Consider the following 23,644-nt stretch of genomic DNA (forward strand, 5'->3'; position numbering starts at 1 on the left):
GTCTTCAGCAGACTCTGAGTTGACCCGGAAATAACCGAAGGCCATCGGCAAATCTATGACCAGATGTGGAAGTCGATTAGGAACTCGTGGTTTGCCACTTGCTGACGTTTGCTGCAACTGAATGGATGAACACTTTTTGATTACCCAAAAAAAGAAGGAATAGCAGTAATGTTCTACTAAAGGTAAAGCAGAAAAAAGACTAGGGAAGAGGGAGAGAGAGAGATAATGAGTGAGAAAGCAGCCACTGACGTTAGGAAGTTCTATGGAAGGGGGAACAGGTCATGGCAGGTTAAGGGAGCTGGCCTTTTTCCAGAAGAAGTGAGAAAGCGACTCCCATCAAGGCTTTGAAGTTGTTGGATCACGAGTTGAAAGGCTGGCTGGCATGAGAAGATGAGGAGGTGGGAGAGGCGCAAGTGTGAGAGATGTCTGTCTCTGAGACTGATTAAGGCAGAGTGCCAAAAAAGATGCACATAAAGGGGGCTCATCAGACTAATAATTATCCATTAGAGTTCTAATGGAATGGCTCAACAAGAAGAAAGTGAGTGGCTATGAGTGGCCAAAGTCTTGATCTGAATGTGATAGAAAATCGACAGACTTGAAAACTGTTATCTAGCAGTGTTCCTCAACCAACTTTACAGAATTTGAGCAATTTACAGAGAAGAAAATTGATTGGTAGAGAATTGGACCATGCTAGATCAATAGGTACATATCCAAAAAGACTCACAGATGTAATTGATGCCATTCTGTAGGTGCTTGCACCCAATATTGACTTTGGTATTTATGTAATCGGCATATTTTAGTTTTTGATTTTCCAGTCTTTGCTGAGATTTAACTTCTTTCAGCAATTAAAGTTTTGAATTTAAGCACTCATGTTTGGATTAAAAATATTCACTTCAAATAATGAATACACCATTTTAGTAATTCAACAAATATTAATATTATAAGGCAATATAGTAAAATGGACTGTGTTCCAATATGTACGGTCATTTGAAATCACTGAAGTGATTTCACAAAGAATTTTTTTGTTCTAATATGATCAAATGCTTGAATTTTTTCCAAAATACAACTTGTGTGATTTGCATGAATGTCCACACATCCTTCTTTCCATCTATTTTCAAACCATTTTATCCAATATAGGGTTGTGAGGGAACCGGAACCTATCCTAGCAAGTAACGGGTGCAAGGCAGGATAGACCCTGAACAGGACTCCGGTCCATCACAGGGCACACACACAGACACAAACACACACTCACATGACCAGAGATTTAATGTCATGATCAAAAAAAATATTGACTACAAAGCAAAAATAACAGTTACAATGTTGCTATTCATGTACTTTTGTAGGGCACTGTAGTTGTACAGTACGTGCAAATAAGGCATACAGTCGATTTTAGAGATAAAGTCTTTTTTTTAGATTGCCACACCTCTGTAACTCATGAGACATGTTTTGACAGAGAGCCCGTACATCTGACCCCTTATTGTTTCTGTTATCAGAACTTGTGCATAAATAGAGCATGTAAGTGCTGCACTCTTAAAAGTATTTTCAGATAAACCTCTCACCCACTGAACCTGCTGCCTTGATGCCTTCCAGACCAACACAAAATAAATGGGATCAAGTCATAATCCCACCAGCTCCCAGAAGAGGGAGCCAGAAGGAGAGAAATGGTGGAGAACTAAATTGTGGCTGTCCTCCGAGAAGCTGCAGCCACTGCTGAGACTGCCTGATTCTTGTTCATTGCAGCATCGAACTAAAGGATTCTCAAACTACTCACCATGTCTCCAACTACAGAATGGACTCTCTTCGTTCTTTTCATTCCACTTTTTGCTTTAAGCTCCACAGTGAAAGGTAGGCATGCACAATACCACCTTCTCCTGTTCATGCAACCTGCTTGAAAAGAACTTAAAAATATATAGGTACTGACACAAAGATACATTTGCAAACTGGATAAAATTTCACTGCAAAAGTGTGTTGCTTTGAATAAAGCTATCTGAATGGAAAAAAAGTATTCATATCTAAAAAATCTGTCATTTGTTTTTCTGTTTCCTTTTGTCTGTTATAAAGGTTTTCTAGCTCTGTACTAGTTTGTTGACAAGTTAGTAGAACTGATTTACAAAAGATGAAATAATTGTATCTAATGGGTTAACTGAAACCTAATAAGGTTCATTGGGGTATAGCTAGAAGAGTGTTTTTGTTTTACAAAAGCTAAAGTATTTGAAGTTGTATGACTTTAATGTCTTATACTCTAGGGGAAAACTGGGTCATGTGTTGGAATAAAGTAAGAATGATCAAATCTTAATGTATTTTGGTCAATTGTCTTTGCTTGCTTTTCCCAATTCAAATCTCGTTTAAAAATTATGAGTATTCTCGTTTTTCAGATAAATTTAATAATCCATTGTTTTGCAGTGGGTTCATATATTTATTTTTTGTTGTATATTTAGTGAATGACATATTTTATGTATGCTATGCATCCATATTCTTTCTCATGCAGATTATGATACCTCATAAATCCCCCATTTTGTGGAAAGAAAATATTTTTCTTTGAAAGTAAACTTTCATCATTTTTTAAAGTCTTTTGACTTTTGAATGTGTACAACAATGTGCTCTCTGTTAGATGCAGCAAGATGGCAAAATCATGATTTGCTGTTAAACTTTTCTTTTCCCAAAACATCTGTGAATGTCTACATCATATTTGCCCGTAAAGAAACAAAATGCACATGAAAATGAAACAGAATAATAACTTCAAATTTGAGTTTATGACTCTTTTGTAATATACACATAACATGAGTAACTGAGAACGTCTTTTGAAATTAAACTTAAAATTTCTCATATTGCAACTTTGTAAAATATAGCTTGAAATGCATTGTTCAGTAATTTTGTGTCAAATATGAACCATTTTTCATATATTAGTAGAATTACATTATCCCAATTCTGTGTTGGTGTGTTAAAGTAAGTTCCTGCATCTCTCTCTTGATTGCAACATTTTCTGTTGAAATTTACTCACAGTCATTAAGATAGGAATCTACAAACCTGGTAATGGCGAGACAATTTTTTTTCTGATTTTTGTTTCACTTGAGCTTTTATTGACCTCAACAATTATCTGATTCATCAATGAAAGTTAAGCTTTTCCATGTCTACCACAATTAACTATTTAACACCATCTACAGAAAGTTCAGGATTGTAGCTCTTTAAGTCCAGAACTATTGACCACTCCACCCTTCATTTCTGTGAAGTATTACTGCTGCACATCTGGCTTTGAACAGCAGCAAGCACTGAACAGCTGCAGTGATCCAAATATTTTCTATACAAAATTACCAAAAAGGAAAACACAAATAATAAGAAACTGAAAAACTAAAGCAAAGTAAGTTTTGTGACTGAGGTCATTGTGAGCTCAGTCACAATGAGAGTGCGGTTAACTCTGCAACACCACTTAGTTGACTACAGAAGTGTGTTGAGACTTCTCATGCTTTCTGCATGAGTACCAAATAGATTAAGTATTTTATGAACCACTAGTTGACTTGACATAAAATTAAGCAGTATATGTTAATGTATGAGCTGATGAAAATCTAAACTAAACACCTGAAGTCTATAAACTCAGAGAGCTTGAATTTCAGTCTGCAAGACTGTGATGTACATGTATACTTTTTCAGTCCAGGTGATAGTGGAACTTTGAGCATCTGAATTCTGTATATTGTTAGCTTAGCTTCTTGGTATATCCATTTATTACTGAAGTTGCCAGGCAAAATAGGAAACTGATAAGGCAGATGGTGTCATTTTTGTGATCTGGTGTGCTGAGTTTGGACATAGTAGCTGATAAACACTGCTTTTGATGTTTAGCAAATGAAAAATGCATTATTAATTGACTGAGAATAAATAATGCAATGTGTCATTTTAATGAGATGTACAGTGCAGGGTGATATAGAAGAGGGGTATTCCTTAGCCAGCTTTCCTCCATTAGGGGATTCTGTATATCAGTACTGATTTATTATTCAGTTGCTTGCTGGGAGTGTGTTACATGTGTTTTGCATGAGCCTCTGGTGTGGTTTCTGTCTATGTATCCATTTTCATGCTAACAAAATGTTCCGGTACCATAATAGCTCTGAAGAAGATATTTCTTAAATATGTCTGCCAGAAAGTGCAAAAGGGAAGCCAATCTGTCACAGACAATAGCTGAAGTGACCACTGGAAACAAAACCAACCTAGGGGCAACTGTGGCATCAATGCAATTTCCAATTTCACATTAGTCAGATTTAATAGACATTTCTAAGTTGTTTCCATCTATGGGTAATTCCAGTTTGATCCACAAGAACAACTCTGCGAAATTAATTCAGAAGCTGTTTAGGTGGAGAGGTTAGTGAACATGGAAATGATTATCTAAGAATCAGCAACAGAACATGTGGAACAGGATAGACTGGCGAGGAACAAAATAGCAATAAGGTACAGAGTATATTGACAATGAAGTTTGTTAATTGAACAAAACTCAATTCATCAAAGACCAACCAGCTTGGATTATAGGAGGAGTGGTGGCATTGTGGCTAAGGGTCTGTGCCTGTGGCTGGAAGGTTGCAGGTTCAAATCCCATGGCCAGCAGAGGAATCCTTTTCTATTGGACCCCTAAACAAGGCCCTTAACCCCAGCTGCTCTAGGGGCACTGTATAAATGGTCGATCCTGCGCTCTCTCCCTGTCTCTGTCTCATGGAGAGCAAGCTGGGGGTATGCAAAAAGATAAATTCCTAATGCAAGAAATTTCATCTGGCTAATAAAGTGGTCTTATCTCATATTCAATTTCAAGAGAAGTTGACCACCCCACATTTTCCATGATATTGCACCCTCCACAAATAAAATAAAATTATTTCTGATGTGGTTACAGGAATGAAAAAAAAATTAAATGAAAAGTGAAAAAAAAAATTATTGCTAAGAGTTTTGAAATGCTTAGGCATTCTTAGTTCGTCTCATTTGTTTCTGGGTGCAAAAATAAAATGGCATATTTATTGAAAATACACAGTGCAAACTAGTTCATATATTGTAAATCTAAAGTAAAAACAATAATGTCATGGGAACTACAAAATGTTTTGTGAAATACACATATTTGATGTTTTTGCATTTCATAAAATGTAATTTAGGACAAGTCTCGCTCGATTGCCATCGAACTCTGTACTTAGATATTACGTGTAAGAAAAAATGGGTAAATAATCCTTTCCTATTCCAAAAGTGAGCTAATAATAAATGGCAGAATAATAGTAAAAGTCTACTTAGTGTTAAAAGCTGCCACGTTACAAATTTCTTTATGTCTTACTTCAGAACTTCAGCTCTTTGAATATCTTTTGAATGAGATCACAACATGGGACCAGAGATTGCAGCTGTTCAGTTTGTTTCTTATTGCTGAAACACTTGTTTCCATCTCATTATAAGTAGAATACCAGGAAAAAAGCATTTCCTCAGAGAATTGACACAGTAAAACAGAGGCAGGAGGTTAAACAGTAATTTAACAGTAAAAAAGTTGAAACCAAGATATATCAGTTCACTCAACAATCTTCTTCACAAATTGTTTTTACTTCAAATTTTGAATTATATTCCCAGACATAACCTCCACAAATGTGAATATATACATATTGTGCCTAATAAGCAGCTCATGCAGAACAAACCTGGCATCCCAGCTGCCAGTAGTTAGGCACGGGAAGGTATGTCTTGTTCCAACAGGTTAAAAGAATTTAAGCCCTCCAGCTTTGAACTAAGAAGACTTTAGGGGGCTTTAGATGAAGTACTCAGATTCCTAAAGGGGATGAACAGGTTCATTTCCAAAACACTACTTTAAATTCAGGAACCAGGACAAAAAAATTGGAAAGATAAAATACTAAAGTAATAGTATAGACTAAGAATAAGAAACACGTGTTCCTGGTAAAACAAGGTGAAAAAGCTCAGACCTCAGTGTTTGAAATCCTTAAACAGGTTCACTGTCTGAGGCTCAACTAAAAACACCCTCCTACCTTACATCTACTTCACCTGAAGTCAGAATCACTCACTGAAAAACAAACAAACAAACAAACAAACAAACAAACAAACAAACAAACAAACAAAACCAAATTCTAAAACACTTTAAAAATAAATCTGGTAACTAATTTGAGTCTCCAATCTCAGAACTGATTCCACGCTCAGAACTAATCCTAGATCTTGACATGTTGATAGAAAGGACTGCTCTGTGAGAGGCAGTATTAATTAACTCTTGCCTCCATTGGGAAGAGAAGAGTAAAATACATCCATAAAATACATCCAGACCAAATATAACAGAACCACCACCTGCAAGTTGTGTTGTTATCTTTTCATCTTTTTGATAAGGCACATTTTGGTTTTTCATTCTGGTGAAACTGATTTGGAGCTATATATTCATTATTATTTTATGGAGTTGTATCCATTAGTAAAAGTTTACAGTACTTTTTGACAAGCCCTGGAGCTGTAACACCAGGTACAATGTTTCACGCATTTACAGTGAAATGCTGTTTACATATTTAGGCACCTGTGCCTAAGTTGTATTTAACATTTTAAGAAAGAGGTGAAAAACTGTCTAATGCAACAGGTCACAGTAAACTCTCACAAAAAATGTTTTTCTTTCTGACGTTATAGTTCAAGTCAGGCTGAGAGTGCAGACATGCCAACATATGCTAGATTTTGCACTTTTCTTGAACCATGAAACATACTTTATCTAATGTGTAAAAGATGGACCTCTTTCCACTAGTATAACTAGGGCCCATGATTGTAGCCTAAAGGAATATTTTCTTTGGCTGACATTTTTCCATGAAACAACATCAGACAACAAAAAACACGAGCGTTGTTCAAGAAAAAAATAACTATATTTATCAAGAATGATGTACTCATACTGAACAGTATGTCCTTGCCGAGACAGTGACAGGCTTTGTGCTCTCAATGAACTGTACATCAGAGAACCTTTATAGTTTTCCTCTTTTTATCTTGACTTAGCACAGTTACATAACTAGCAGTTTGAAAATTTAAATGTATTTTGCTAGTATAGTTTTTGTTTAGTTTATGTTGGTCTATTTAATCAGGAAGTCTCATTGATATCACCATTTTTTATGACAGACCATAACTCAACACAGTTCTGCCAATGATAACACAACAGTAGAAATAGCATTGGATGTTATTTCTAAATGAGCCTGTGTGTTGTTTGTATTTTAAGGACTCTCTTGCACTGAAGCAGTAATCTTCCCATCTCTCTGGGTGTTCATTCAATGTTACAGAGGGTAATAGCCTATGCAGTAAAGCCAGAGACTCTGCAGAAGCTCCAGGATATTCATATCAAAGAAAGCTCTTAATATTCACTAATCTTTGCTGTTGTGTATGGGTGGTGGAGGTGGCTACATCTACTGAACCCCAGCTAATGTCTTTTATGAATAATCAGCTGATAATGCATTGTTTTGCTCAGGTTCAACTGTGCTTCAACAGAATCAACCATCACAAATAGCCCAGCATGAAAATCTCAGAGTAATCATATACTGTTTCTCAAGCATTGATTGACAAGCAGATTGAAATACATTATTACTTATTGCTTTTTTCAAATATTCTATTCTTAAAAACAGTTTTAGTTTTTTTTTCCAAAAACATGCCTAGCAAGTTAACAATAGCTTTTTGTATTCAAATTCTACTTCCACAAGCCAAGAAATTCTTACAGATCCTAGAGATGAATGGTTTTCTCACATTTCGCTAGATAGTGCCTAGACTATTGCAGACTAAAACATCAATAGAATATCACATTTAGAAAATTATTTCCCCCTTTTCTTTCTCAGATTTAGATTTTACAAAGGATAACATGAAGGAAAAATAGTCATTTTATGTTGTTGATTTTAACATTATTTAACTACAGTATAACACACCCGTTAAAGTGTTAAAAGTTTTAATGTCATCTATTTGTATTCTCAAAGTGAGTTCTCGAGTGGGACGTCAGCAAATAACAGAAATTTCAAACATTTACTGTGAACTGCTGCTTTGACATGATACATTCTGATCAAGGAATGAAGATTGAATTGTTGCCAAGGATAAAGATACCCAAAAGACTATAACTGGTAATAAAGCAAAACTGTATTTAATGTTTGTTCTCCACTTTAGCAGCTGAAGAGGCCCTTAAATATAGCCCCAGATATTGTAAAATACTTATGTGATGGCCAATAATGGCAATAACAGGTGAGGTATAAATTAAATTGCGGGTGATTCAATTTTTTACTGGTAACCTTATATATAAACTGGTAAAGGCTTGAGGGAATTGGGGTTATATTGGTGGCTTTTTCTTATTTTGATTCCTGGAGGACTAATATCTAAGGACACCCAAACAGATGGCTGTCACCTCATTAAAAATTAATTTAATAAATTAAGACATTGCCTCATACAGCAAGTACGCTGGCAGTGAGGCTTTTCCTTCATATGCTAGGTGTCAGGGTTTCTGAAAGGGGTGAGTAGTTGGACCCTGTGCGAAACCGTGAGGAAGGTAGTAAGAGCAAAAATTAAATCCAATATTCCAAATCCAAGTCGTTAGGCAAGAGCAAAGTTGAAACTAGGAAAACCAGGTCGGGTAGTCAAAGGAGTCAAGAATAGTAGCGCGCACAAGAGAAAGCTGTGGAAGACTTCTCAAAAGTGAACTTAGGTAAGCCGGTGAAGAGTGTCTAAATATTGAAGAGAGAGAGACGTGGTTGGATAATTAGTTCCTGGATGAGCATGCATGGAATCCAGTATGCGTGGGAATACCAAGGCGTTTTTGGCATGTGGAAAGGCTTGTACTTCGTCTGTCTGCCATGCATGACAAGGAGACTATACTGTATATCCTCTCATTGTGAGACTGACAGGGATTGCACTCTTAACCTTTAAAATGGTCCCCATAGCTCTTTTCTGTTGGTTGAGTGAAACCAACAAATTTAAGCCCAGAAAGATCCACAGCAGGATCTGAGATAAAAAAGATTCTCAGCCTAAGATATACTGTATAAGGTTAATACTTGAACTTTTGATTTTGTTACTTTCTCTTAAATTGTTTTATAATAATAATAATAATAATAATAATAATAATAATAATAATAATAATAATAATAATTGCTTATACTTATATAGCTCTTTTCTGGACACTCCACTCAAAGCGCTTTACAGGTAATGGGAACTCCCCTCCACCACCACCAATGTTTAGCATCCACCTGGATGATGCGACGGCAGCCATAGTGCGCCAGAACGCTCACCACACATCAGCTATCGGTGGGGAGGAGAGCAGAGTAATGAAGCCAATTAAGATGTCTTTGTGCTCTAAAGGTACTATATAAAATAGCATATATAAAATGAAAGTGTCGTTGTTGTTTTAGTAGTCATTGTTTGTGTCATATCATATTCTGTAAGGACAGGACAGTTATCTCACAGAGAAGTAACAGTAAATTAAGGTCTCACAGTGCCAAAAAATGAAAGACATTGTCAGCAAGCATAAGGTGCAAAGCAGAATACACCTTGGATGGGACTCCAGTCCCATGCAGAACACACACACAGACAATCACACCAGGGCCAGTTTTCCCAGAAACCAATTAGTATGTTTTCATGCTGTGGGAGAAACTGGAGGAAACCCATTCAAACACGAAGAAAACATACAAACACACACACTGTATGAGCAGGGAAGCATTTCTAGCCTTCAACCAATAACCAAAATATGAAAGCTTACTTCATTTATATATCATTTTATACAATATAAGATGCTTATAAAATATATTTATATATACTTATATGCAATACATCTATAAATGAAACTTTAAAAAGTAAAGTATAAACGTTACTGAATTAAATCCTAAACAGATATACTGTATAGCTATATTCAGAAGTAGAACTAGATAGTTCTGTGACTTCCAGATGAATATTGCATAGTTTGAAGCTTAGATGTAATATGGCCTTCGAGGAAAAGTTTCCTTTCTTATTCCTGAGTCAGGATGCTATTGAAATTCTTTTAAACAGATGTAATGTTTAGCCTGAGTGGCATGGTAGAATGGTTAAATACATTTGGTATTTTTTTAACAATATTGGAAATTCAGTCGTGAATGATGTAATATGTAATTATTCAGTGTCCTGGTTTGTTTTTATGCCACCATGGAACTCACTATGACAGTATATTATACCACACATCCACCACTGAAGTGCAGTCCGACATGGCTTTAGTCTGGCTCAGCTCACTAGCAGTTCTATATAGGAAGTGATGGCTGAGAACTTAGTAACTAATCTCTGTCACACTGTCTCAATAATAATAATAATTGCTTACACTTTTATATAGCACTTTTCTGGACACTCCACTCAAAGCACTTTACAGGTAATAGGGACTCCCCTCCACCACCACCAATGTGCAACATCCACCTGGTGGATGAACATTCAGAGATGGGGATTATTAGGAGGCCATGATTGGTAAGTGCCAATGGGAAATTTGGCCGGGATGCTGGGGTTACACCCCTACTCTTTTCAAGAAACGCATTGGGATTTATTTTGATAACCACAGAGTCAGGACCTCGGTTTTCTGTCTCATCCAAACCTTTTTACAGTATAATGTCCCTATCAGTATACTGCTGCATTAGGACCCACATAGACTCCAGGGTGAGCGTCCCCTTCTGGCCCCACTAACAAATCTTCCAGCAGCAACTTTATTTTTTTCCCAGTAGGTCTCCAGGTACTTATCAGGCTTACACCTGCTTAGCTTCAGTGGGTTGGCAGTTGTGAGTTGCAGGGTGATATGGCTAACTACTAACTAGTAACTCCTCTCATTGAAAAATATCTTCTAACAGATTGAGTTTAAAATCTTTCAAAACTGACCTTCAGAATGATTAGAGATCCTAATCAATTTAAATGTCATCAATTCTTCATTAGGGATTGTTTTTATCTGAGAGACCAGACCTCGATGTTCAATGTTTTGTGGTCTTTAACTCATGCTAATCTTTTGCAAAGCACACGTAAATAATACTTTATTATTCTTTCTTTATTGATTTTTGTACTGTGCATTTTCTTACAGGCAAAGCTTAGGAATTTTAAACAGTGGTTGATAATGTAGAAAAAAATAAACATTATTTACAGTACATATATGCAAATCATACTTTATACAGTACATAGTGTATTTAGAAACATTTTCCATTGTCTTTGTTTTTAATGTGGAATTTAATATTACACTATTAAATGGAGTTAAATATGGAGTAAATACTATGGAATAAATTATTAAACTCTATTACATATTTTTCTAATCTCTTTGTTTCTTTTACATTTATTTTAAATAACAGACTCTTACTACTGTAGGATGCTTACTGTCGTGCAACTGTGACATTATTTACAATTAAGGCTACAGAAGATTTATTGATATCTTTTTTCACCTATTTGCACAGCTTTCTTTCTGAATTGCTCACCTCCAGGTTAAATTAAAAACAGTACTCAAATGAAATATTTTAATGGGCAATTAAAATGACCCAAGTAGATTGCCACGCTCTTATATTTCAGAGCATAGTACAGCAGTCTTTGAAGTGTCTTGTCTGAGGCGTGAGAAGAACACATTTAAACAGATATACTCATGCAAGAACATTAGAGCATTTGTCTTCTTCTTAATGCAATTAAAGATCAGAGTTTACAGACTAGTGTCTGTAAGTACCCTGGTCCTGGAGTGACACTTCCTATCCATTCTTCATGTTATGATGTAATTGGATCAGTTAAGTGGTTAAGAAATCAGATCAGATGTGTTTTCCAAGTCCTAAATGGGTTCTAATTGAAAAGTTAAACAGGTTGTAATTGAAAGAACCAAACACCCAAAGTAACCGAGCACTGAAGGACAAAGTTTTCCTACCCTGTTTGTCAGTTTTTCAAGAGAAAATGAAAAACACTATAAAATAAGAACACAAAAGTTACAAAAAGAGGTGAGGACTTTCCTTTCAGCCATGTCTAGCCCATTTGGTATTTTGTAGTTAGCTGATTCAATGAGCTAATCCAGGGCATCTGCTTCAACAACATGGGTAGCTTGATCCATTTAATAAATGCTTATTAAATTGAATTAGTTTTACATGCGCTGAAATGTATAGCATTAAAATGTTAAGAATTATCTCACACTATGTGCTATCTGTATGGGTAGATAATAAGATATGTTTGCAAATAGAGTGTTTTCCATTCCAAGTTTGTGCAGCTCTTTTCTGTCATAAGAGACAATAAAAAGGAAGATATAGAGAAGGATGTCTACACAGTACACAGTGCTGGTACAGTCATCGTCATGTTCAAATGACAGTACACAGTGGGAAATATTGAACAGAAACAGTACATTGAATATATTCCCAATGTTTAGTAAAATGGACAAATTAACAGAAGCTCTGGTCTTTGGTCCCAGGGTCACAATACAGTACAGAAACTAGAGGATACATATGTAGAAAAACTATTGGATAATATATTTAAAACTGAATAGACGAGGCTTTTCTTTACACAAAGGCAACATACCAACAAGCCATGTTGTTTAAGATGAAATGCTGGATATTTCCAGGAAACTGTTGGGAATCTGGGATTGGCCTCAGTTATCTAGTGATAAATCCAAATCTGCTAGGTAGGTCACATGACCCCCAGTCATTTGTAACTGTGTTCACTATTACTGCTATAGCTCAGTGGAGCTATTTTATTCATTTTTGTTTGCATCAACAATAAGAAAATATTACAGTAAATAAACAGTACAGTACAATAAACAGTACAAATTGCATCATATAAACTTGGAATTGGGGATTGGAAACATCTGTGATAGCAGCCTGTGGATCTAAATGTCTGAGACAAGTGAAAGCTCTTAAGTTAATACTCCTAATTAAATGTGACAAATAATTTCTTTTACTTATAGCTCATGGCAGTGGTGCATGAGACCTAAATGTAAAACAAAGCAATCTGAAATATAATGCTCGGATTAAATCAAATAGTGTATGCAGATGAAGTAGGGAAGTCACTATTAGCAGACTGCAACATGTACCATATAAATTAAAAATGTATGTTAACCAGAAATGCCCATAACTACAGTGTCTGGTAATAATTTAGTAAGCCCTGGACACGCACACATTTTGGGCTTTTTTTGCATTCCTAAAATTACATGTGATACATTAAAAATTCAAACTAGCATGCTAGCGAACAAATTAATAATTTCTCCTGTCTGTCCAAACTTTAACATCAAAGAAACATATTGTGTTAGCCGACCATGCTGTATTTTTACAAGGCCAAATTGAGTAAAAACTATGATGTACTATGTTTTAATAGCAACTAGTTCTGACAGCAGCCCACTAAATATTTTAGTTAAAGGTATGACCTTACACCACTTCCAAAATTGCTTTTAAAGTGTCCTTTGCTACAGAAAACTGACTTAATGTATGATGAGTTTATAGACTTTGACTGTTGAAGACCCACAGCTGGTTCAATTCTATACCAAATCATACTGTTAATAATTCAGTTTTATAGCTAATTTAATGGCAGTGTTCCCACTAACTTTGCACAATGGATACTGGTTTGTAGTCAATTTCTGGACTTCATTTTCAAATAGATTTCCTACTTATACATTTATTAGTTAACCCAAATTAGAATTTCTTCAACAGTTGACCTCTTATGTAGGTTCTGTATGTGATTTGTGCGACATCCACACAGTAAAAAAAAGTAACAATGATTAAGACAGCAAGTTTAATCTTTGTCAACAGGAGAGATATAGTGTATTAGTACACTTAGAGTGACAGATATAAAAATATATTTTCACTTCATGATAAAGCGCATGTCAGACTCAAATTCATTTTGTGAATTGATGTGTTCAATACGAATATAGAGCACAAGCCCTGTGAAGGACCTAGTTAGAAACATGGAACTAGAAATTCTTTAGGTTTAGTTCCCTATGAGTATGCAACTACTATACCAAGACCCTTGCTGAAATAAACCAGCTCATATTCCTTCTTTTTTCCATTGTTGTCACTTTTAAACACAGAGATTGTCTCATTCTGTCTTGGCAGATTTTGATTGACAATCTTTGACTTAAGACCTGCTGCTTCAGCTTTTTGTTTATAATCTAAATTGATTTAAAAAGATTCTATCATCAGAGTGTTCACACGGAGAAGTCATTAATCTTCTTTTCAGAGTATGTGAGTATTTTAAACAGAGCAACCAGATTTTAGGCATCAAAGATTTATTTTATTATTTTACCTTTTTTATTAATCACATATCATAATGCTAATTTATCCCTTTTAATATCATATGATTTATTGTCATGAAACCAACACAAAGGTAACTATTGTTTCCAGACAGTTACTTGTGTGTTGGTTTAATGGCAGTAAATAATCTTCGTGGCAATGGTCCTTGGCTCTAATGATGGGCGTCTGATGTTAACTCAAGTTTTATTCATCAGGGAATTCATAACTCCATGTGGGAAGTCAGGAGAAGTTTCATTCTAAAAGTCAGAAAGGAAATTAAACTCAAACATTGATGTTCTGTAATATGAAGATCACAGCTGTACACTTTAACATTTTAGGAGCTTCATTCCGTAAAATACAAATACTTTTATTGAATTATAAATATTTGCTATACGTCTGCATTTCATAGCTTTGTGATATTAATCCCATTATTTAAATACTATATAACAACTAAATATGCTAAGATTTTGTATTTTAATATAAATGCAGTGCATTGGCTCAACCAACATAGTGAAGCCTTGTCTCTTTTGGCTTTTAGGTCTTTCTGTTTTGTTTTAGTTTTTAAAGGAGTACTGCAAACCTCTGTGATTACCAAAATGTTATCTGTCACAGAACATCACCTTCTCAACTATTTAAAGTTTAAAGATCACACATACCATTTACAACAATGCTATTGTAAGAGGCCAGCAGTAGTGAGGAGGCCTATCATAAAAATACTTGTAATACTTGAAAATAAAGCTTGGTGCTTACAGTCTTTAAGGCAGATATGCACAGTGCTTCAAAGTCCTGTGTGATTTGTTAAATCACATATTAAAGTTCAATATGTGACGATGCTTAAAATTCTGTTTTAAAGAATCACTGAAGTTTCCAATTATTTCATTAACTTTTTGTCTAGAAAATAAAAAAAGGTTTTGACTGACCTTAAATAAGTATTAAAGAATAAGTAAATTTTAATTAGCTATAGCTGCTTTCTTATAAAAAGGGAGGGGAATCATACTTCATAGATCATGAACACAGTTGTTGGCACAGACATATTCATTAATAATTTAGTTATAAATGACAAATATAACTTCAGTTTACAACCATGTAATTAATCCAGGGTAATTTACTAGCAGGTTATAGGCACATAGCAACAGTTTAACCAGTTTCTGCTTTAACCACAGAAAACATTTATCTCAAAAGTGGTCAAACCAAAGGCAAAACACAGTATCCCAAATGATTCAACAAATTCAAACAAATTTATGACAAATAAATGGGAAAAGAAAGTATTTTACAAAATAATTAAAGGCAACAGGGTCCGGTTAAAGAAAAGAACAATGCTTCATCTGAAGAAATCTTTATATGATCTTTTATTCTTTAGAACAGTTCTGCAACACTTTCATGTTGGCTGCTACATACTGTACCGTATGTTTTCCCTCTGGGAATGCTTTGTATTCAAGCAAATAAAAGAAGCTTTATCCTATAAATTTAGTCAATTTAGTCATGGTACATTTACCCCACTAAAAAGACATCATGTTTTGAATTTTGTAGCTGTGTATGATTATTCTGGATGTAAAATTGTTACATTTCTTGTCTGAGGGGTATGTTTTAATTGTTTTTGTATGTGTAATAGGCTCAGTGCCACTGATTACATGTGCAGCTATTGTTTCCCCAAGGTGTCTTCTGGATACTAGGCTGAAAGATGAATAAGAACACAGCAATGTTGATGATACTAGTTCTTAGTAATACAAGGAAACTGAAATCTAATATATACTGTACACAGCCTCATTTTTGGGTTGCATCAGGGCCACAGAGCAGAGTGATTTGAAGTAGCCAGCTCCCTTCCTGATGGGGAGCAGACATAATATACAGTGACTCCAACAGGGACAACTTAAAATATCTGATGAAAACTATTCTACGCGTGTCTGGGACATGGAATAGGATTACGCTGATATATATACAGTACAAACACTAGGAATGCTTACAAACTACTCCAAGGCCGAAATCAAACCCAACACTCTGGACTTTCGAGGCAGCAGCATTGTTCAAAATGCTGCCTCGATTCCCTAGATTCTGCATACATTCCACAGAACTAGAAAACTAGAACTAGAAAATAATTTAATTTCTTTTGCCAATTTAGCTAGCAATTCTAAGCAATGTACAACACAGCTCTATTACCCGTATAAGTGGTACAGAACACAAATGCTCACATTAGCAATTAGTAATGGTTAAACATGTGCAACCTCTTCAAATACAGCTTAACAAAGAAAAATCTGATTTGAAGTATTATTTATAGAAAATGTATTATCATTGACAAACAAAAAAACCGGGTATAATACAATGCACCTTGCAAAAGTATTTAATACCCTTTGCAATGAAGTGCCAATATTGTGAATTACAAATTATGTGTACACATTTTCTAAGGTGAATATTTCAAGCAAATATTTTAAATAAAAAAACAAATACCCAAAATGAACGCTCTTATGGGTGTTATACTATTGTAAACCTTCTGATTAAAGGTTCTTCACTTCTTAGCAATCACAGCAGAGTTGCATGTGCTACGGGCATTCTGTTGAACAAGAATTGAAGTATGTCACTGGTTTTTGTTAATGCAGTCTTAATCATCTCTTAGAGCAAACATAGAAAGCATATGTTGGTTCTTTCGGTCTTTTGTGTCAGAGTCATCCAACAACATTTCAGTTGGGTTGAGATCAGGAGGAATGGGAGGAAAGCACAGTTTCTCGAACCTTGAGCTTGTATTCTAGTACAATTTTGATTTTTCTTCAATACAGTATCACCAAGCTCAATAGTGCAACTGTTTTTAATTATTCTTACATATTTAATTATTGGATGTGCATCTGGTCCATCCATTTTCTAACCACTTCTTAAAATTCAGGGTAGCAGGGGAGCTGGAGGCAGGAAACACACTGGACAGTAACCCAGTCCATCGCAGGGCAGACACACACACCCTCACACCAGGGCCAGTATGTGCTTGGATTGTGGGAGGAAAGCAGAGCACCTGAATGAAACCCACACCAACACAGGGAGAACACACAAACTCCACACAGACAGCACCCCAGGTCCAGAATTAAAGCTAGGGCTCCAGCACAGAAAGGCAGCAATGCTAACCATTGTGCTATCCTGCAGCTCTAAAGAAACATCAGAAATGAAAAAAAAAAATTATTTTACTGGTAATGTTTAGGTAGAAATGGGACAAAACAAAACAAAGATTTTCCCATTATTCAGTAGATTTTTATTTTAGAAAGAATACGGTGACTGCTGTTTAATTGAGGTTGTTATTTCTTTTTATTTGTAGACTTCAAGTGTTAAAAGGTTACAGATTATAAATATGACTCATATTTTTGATAGACACTAAATCTTATAGAAAAAAAACACATTGTGACATATTGTATTATGTTTTATGGTCAGGTCCCTATACCTTAAAAATATTTTGCATTCATTTTAAAGTTTTAATTCATAATCAAAATCGGATAAATAGAACTCAGTAGTGTACAGTATATAGTACATAGTGTACTGCACATAATAAAGTTCCCGTCTCTTTTCTCATAATTAAATACTTTATAATAATTATAATATGGTAAATCAAGCTTTAAAAGTTCTCAATGTTTCATGCATTTAGCTTTCCAATTCATTTGGTCTAAAAACCTAAAGGTATTAAATACCATCATACAATTTGCTATATTGCTATATTATACTAAACAGGGGACCTTAATCAAGATTGTCAATCATGTCTTTGTGCCACTTTGCTGGACATTTAGTATACCTGTAAATACTGCTAATATTACCACAGGAAATGCAAATAATGGTTAATCACACCTTTTTTTACCAATACACACAAAGTTATTATTGTAAGGGAATGTGAACTTCCTTGAAAAGGAAGGGAATGCTTCATTGGTCTCTGCTCAATCGTGGTGGGTGGGTTTGGATAATACAGTCTTTAATTTTATTAAGCAAGCGTCTGGACCAGGAAGTTCATGTTATGTCAGCTGTGTTCAGGGCATAACATGTAAAAACTGAAAATCATCATGCAGAATTTAACACTTTGGGAAAGCAAACAACTTGGTTTGTCCTTGTACTGTAGACTTTTCAATTTTCCAGGTAGCGTTATACATCGTTCAGCTTTGAAACCTCTGGGTACCTAGTGTTGGTACTGTACACTTTGACATTCCTCCTTCTTCCTTTCCTCTTAAGGAATACACCGCACATTTTCTACCAAACAGGATAAAGTAAAATGCTGGTGGTATTTAATAAATAATAATTTGAAGCTCACATGTATACTTGTTGTTGTGCTAAGGGCATGATTGAGAAATGAAAAAAGGCCAGTATGCGATTCAATAAGTATCTTAAACTGCAAAGACAGCTAAAGTTCCCTGTGGAGAAAAAAATATGGGATAAGTCTCTTTTGATAAAATGGTTCATTACCTATCTCCTGCAGTGTTCACACAAGAGAAAATGAGCAGACGCAAGATATTTTGCATCATTAAATTCTTTCTTGCTACTTAATAGGCCAGACTGTCCAAATGGCCTCCTTTCATTAGTAACGTTTCTTATGCTGTTATGTTCTTATGTTTTGTAGCTGAACGTCCGCTGAGGCCAAAAAATGTGAAGCTGATGCCTGATGAAAAAGGTCTAAGGGTCACATGGGAGCTTCCAAAAGATTCTCAGTCAAGGCCTGTGGAACACTACAATATTGGTTATGGGAAATCTATGAAGACTTTGCGCTATATTAAAGTGGGTAAAAACACTCAATCCCAAGTACTTGAGGATGTAGGTAAGAAAGATAATGTTATTTACTGACACAATCAAGACTTATTAATGTCTTGAAGATGAGAAACTTGCATATGAGAAAACCAAATAATGCAAGTTAAGAAGTTGTCCTCATAATATCTATATACAGTAGATAATAGGAAAGTTGCATGAGCAGTGCATTGCAACTGGTTAGCGGGGAATACATACATGTTGGATTTGTAATTCTTGCTAGTGTATAAGGAGCATTTGTCATCAGGAGTGAAAACCGCCCACAGTACTGGGGATGGATTGTGCTTCAGTACGTACCACACCATCTAAAAGTATTGGGAAGGCAAAGTCAAAAATTATTTTTGTTTTACAGTCAAGCAAAATGGATTTGTGGTCATGACATCAACATGTACAACTCATAATATGTAATATATGTTTTATTTTTAGGTAATTCCATGCATACATTCAGGAGGGCATGGTGGCCCAGTTGTTACACTTGCTGCCTTGCAGCACTGGGGCCATGGGTTAAAATTCCTGAGTGCTATCTGTGCGGAATTTGTACTGTATGCAGTGTTTTCAATGGTGTCTTCTAGGTGCTCTGGTTTCTACCCACAGTTCATAAACGTAATTGGTTTCAGGCAAAAATTGGCCCTGTGTGTGTCTTTGATTGTCTCTGTCTGCCCTGCAATAGCCTGGTGTCCCATCCAGGGTGTATCCTGCCTTGCCCTGCCTGTTGTCTGCTGGGATAGGCTTCAGCTCCCACACAACCCTGTACTAATAAAGCAGATAGAAAATGGATGGATGCACAAATTTGCTCCTATTAGACCAAAAAACAATTGCATTCAACCCAGTTATTTCAAGTGACCATAAGTATTGGGACACATTTGCTTAAATTAAATTTCAGATTGCAGGAAATCTGTGACCCACTTAGCTCACTAAACATTTGATACTTTGTCAATTGCTATGGCCACTCCGGGTTCTTGCCTATTCTGTTGGGTGTTCTAACTTCAATTTTCTTTCTGCATGTAAACTGCACATTCAGTTAGATTTAAATCTGGAGATTGACTTGGCCAGTCTACTATTTTCCATTTCTTTCTCCTGTTGAACTCCTTGGTTGCATTTGGTGTTTTGGATTATTGTCATGCTGCGTGGTGAAGCACTGCCCAGTCTGGAAGTTTGGAAGCATTTTCTTCTACATCAGCAGACAGAATGTTCCTGTAAATGTCATAGATCATTCTGCTGCTGCATCAGTAAAATGAGAAATCAATTTCCACAGGCAACCATGCATGCTTGCAAGCAATGATATTACCTTCACCATGCTATAGGTATCTTGCTTTCTTCTGTCCATAAAACTTTGTTCCAAAACTCTCCTGGCTCATCTTTGTATTTCTGACAAAAGCTACACTGGCTTTTCTATTCTTGTTGAAAAGTTTATATGTTTCAGTGTAGTCTTTGTGATTCTGCTATCGCAGTCTTCTGCACACTGAATTTTGATACCTTCATTTTGGCATTCTGGAGGTTCTTGGCAACTTCACTGGCAGTTGTTTAAGAGATTTTCCCTGACAGCTCTGATAATGTTTCTGTCATCAACTACAGATATTATTCTTGGCCGACCCAATCTTGGCTGATTGATAATTATACCTGTGGTTTCTATCTTCTTCACTTTATTACAAATTGTTGATTTTGGTATGCTCTATTTAAAAGATATGGTTCTGATGGAATTTCTCTTTTCTTTTAGCTTCAGAATTGCCTGCTTTTCATGAACATAAAAGTCTTTGGTTTTAATTTTGTCTTTCAGCTATGAAATTCGAACACTGAAGTCAGATGTCAGCAAAACATTTAATTTTAATTACAGATGTTCACAACTGTATTATTAAATTACCCCAAAAAGAAATACCTAACTAACAAGAGACACCTGTCAGCCAACTGTCCCAATACTTTTGTTCCTTCAAATGGAAGAGGTTCCATCCATTTATTTGACCCAAGAGAGTAGTCATTGTTTTCCTCCCATTTGTCACATATTAAACGCAGGTTGGGTTGAAAAGAGCAAACAGATGAGATTTTGTGTAATCTTCTCACTTGTATACAGGTATCCCCTAATTAATAAAAGAGATGTGTTCTAAAAGAATCATGTTTAAGTTTACATTATGTTAGTAATATATTCATTTCCTATACTAATAATGTAAACGGAGGGATGTATTCCAGTCCCATCTCAAAACTGTCACCATTTAATTGCTTTTATTATGATTACATTTTGGTAAATGCTTTGGAATTATGCAATTTTGTGCCAAACTTGAAAGTCATATACAGACATAATAAATAATGATAATGGTAAATTAATATTGAAGATATGTGAGTATGTGTGCTGTAGGAGAAAATTGGTCAAATGATAGGCTAATAATATGCGACGTGCATATTATTTCACTAATAAATATTTTAAATTTCACCACTTTCATATATTAAATTTTTACATTAATTTTCTAAACATTTTTGCACAAGCGGTGTGCGTGTCGCTCTGTTCATGCCAATGTCTCATGCTTCTGTATTAAATCAAGTTGTCACATTTAGTTCATCACTGTTCTCGTTCTGCTACTATTGCCTCCACCAGATGTCTGACCCTGACCACACATGATTTCATGGCCTGTGTGACTGTGTGGTCGAGTTTCTTGCGCTTTGTAGGGCACACCTGACCTAAACTGACTAGAGTTACATCAAAAACAGTATTTGGTTGGAGAATAGATCCATTTCTAAAATCATAATGAATGGAATTTGCAAAACCATGTCAGTTACAATACCATGTCAAAGATACAAGAAAACACAATGTTTTGGCTGTGGAGCCTTCTTCAGGTGTTTTTATTCTGGCAGTCCCAGGAGCAGACAGAGAGAGTGGACATCTGAAAAAGCACAGCTGGCTTGTCTTACCTCCCTCTGACTCACACATAGATTAAGGGAAAAGGGGATGAAACTATTCCCCATCCCCAGAATGAGAAGAAAAGAATATGCTAGTGAAGCGTAAATCCCACCGAGTGAAAGGCAAGAGAAGACAGGAAAAGGTCAGGACGAAGAGACACAGAAGCTGGGAAGACAATCCCAATAGCAGGTGTGCGCTCCTGTCTGCCAAAGCAAAAGGAAAGGGAAATGCACCAGAGATGCATATATCTGCTGAGAGACAGAGTCATATATCTACAAAAGAGAGGCAGTAGCTAGAGTTAACTTCAGAGTACAGGAGCCGGGAGGAACAAATTCCCGAGGCAGTGCAGGAAAGCAAGTTGGCGCTATCCTGAGAGTCTCTTGAGAGAGAATGATAAATACCAGCAGGAGTACTCTGGGCCCTGCTTCTCAGGAGTTTGGAGAAGGAGGTCGTCTCGGTACAAATAGATCCCTCATGTGTAAAATGGGTACTCCACCCAGATGCTGGAACTCCACGGCCCAGAAATTCACCTGCAAAAAGGCTCCAAGTAGAAATATTGTTTCTTTTACTTTTCAGTGTTGAATTAACGTCTGCTGGCTCCTGATTTAGTTTTACAATTCTTTTGCCTGCTTTTTCCATTTGTTCATATAAATTAATTAATATTCAGATATTGATTGAGGACTATCAATTGAAAAACACATTTTTGATTATGCATCTGTATTTAACAAGGAACTAAACTCCCAGTAAACTGTCTGAAACATGTTTAGGTGCTCTGCTGCTGTGAATGTGTGATCATGTTCTGAAATGAGGAGTGTGTTTCAGAGCCTGGTGTTTTGCACTTTTTGAAGATGACTGCTGAGAACAGTGATGGAGTGAGCCAGCCAGTGTACAAAGCAGAAACACCTCCAGGTAGGAACCTAAGCAAGAAGAATATGGATGGAATAATCAAGGAACAATTTTGGCGCAGACTTTTTGTCAAAGTAACCACATACTGAACAATTAAAATTAAAGTTATTCTTTGTTTAAAAACAACCAATAATACTATACCCAATAATAATACGATTAATCATATTTTGTTTTTAAATTATCAATATTTTCAAACTTTTTAATTATTAAGATCAAGCTTCAAAAATGAAAGACTCAGACATAACTAGTGACCAAGGTCAGCGGGCTGGAGCTTGACAGACACTTTTTCTGTCAAACAGCTTAACCTACTTACTGGAAATATTAATCCGGATTCACCACATTTTATTTTTTGCTTTATTGCTCTTGCCACATATTCATTCACTCATTCTAACACACATTCCACTGCTATTGGTCAAACTCTAATTAGGTCTGTACTTAAGAGGCACGATTCACAATAATGGGCTTGATTGAGGTAACTCACCCAGCTAATGAGAATAATAATAGGCTTTCAGAAACCTATCCTCCTCACACACACACCTTTAATTAGGGATGAACCAGGGATCCTGGCTGAAGACCAATACGTAGAGGAAGGGATCTGAAAACCCTAAAGCAAGTTAAAAGCAATAAGGGTGATATTTATACTTAGGTAGGCAGATTAGAGTTTTACCCCCTTGGGAACTTTTGTTTAAACTTTATTTATTACTTTGCTCATCCATTTCACTGCCATTATTCACTCAGTCCAAATCTTATCCACGTTTCAACTGGAGTAATTTGGTAATGTTTCAACATCTTAGTGTCGTTGTGATAGAGGTTCATGAAGAAACTATGAAGAGTATTAATTTGCCGGTAGAAATTCATGAGGAATGAGGGCAGCAGAACGTTGTATGAAAGTAGAATCATTTATTGAGTTTGT

The 23,644-nt window shown here is 35.8% G+C and overlaps 1 protein-coding gene across 3 annotated transcripts in view; it reads left to right on the forward strand.

Moving 5' to 3' along the window:
• Window positions 1–1,556: 1,556 nt before the first annotated feature.
• The window catches only part of fndc1 (fibronectin type III domain containing 1), an 84,060-nt gene continuing 61,972 nt past the window's right edge, over window positions 1,557–23,644 (forward strand). The window contains exons 1-3 of one of the 3 annotated variants that reach the window (XM_088625222.1): window positions 1,557–1,845; window positions 18,754–18,948; window positions 22,648–22,734. In XM_088625222.1, coding sequence (XP_088481348.1) covers window positions 1,773–1,845; window positions 18,754–18,948; window positions 22,648–22,734 — 355 coding nt within the window. In that variant the 5' untranslated portion in view covers window positions 1,557–1,772. Of the gene's footprint in view, window positions 1,846–18,753; window positions 18,949–22,647; window positions 22,735–23,644 lie in introns of those variants that run through there. The other 2 variants (XM_088625220.1, XM_088625221.1) reach the window with 2 other exon arrangements.

The sequence above is a fragment of the Lepisosteus platostomus genome, chromosome 3 (assembly GCF_059453375.1).
Source record: "Lepisosteus platostomus isolate fLepPlt1 chromosome 3, fLepPlt1.hap1, whole genome shotgun sequence".
Lineage (NCBI taxonomy): Eukaryota > Metazoa > Chordata > Actinopteri > Semionotiformes > Lepisosteidae > Lepisosteus > Lepisosteus platostomus.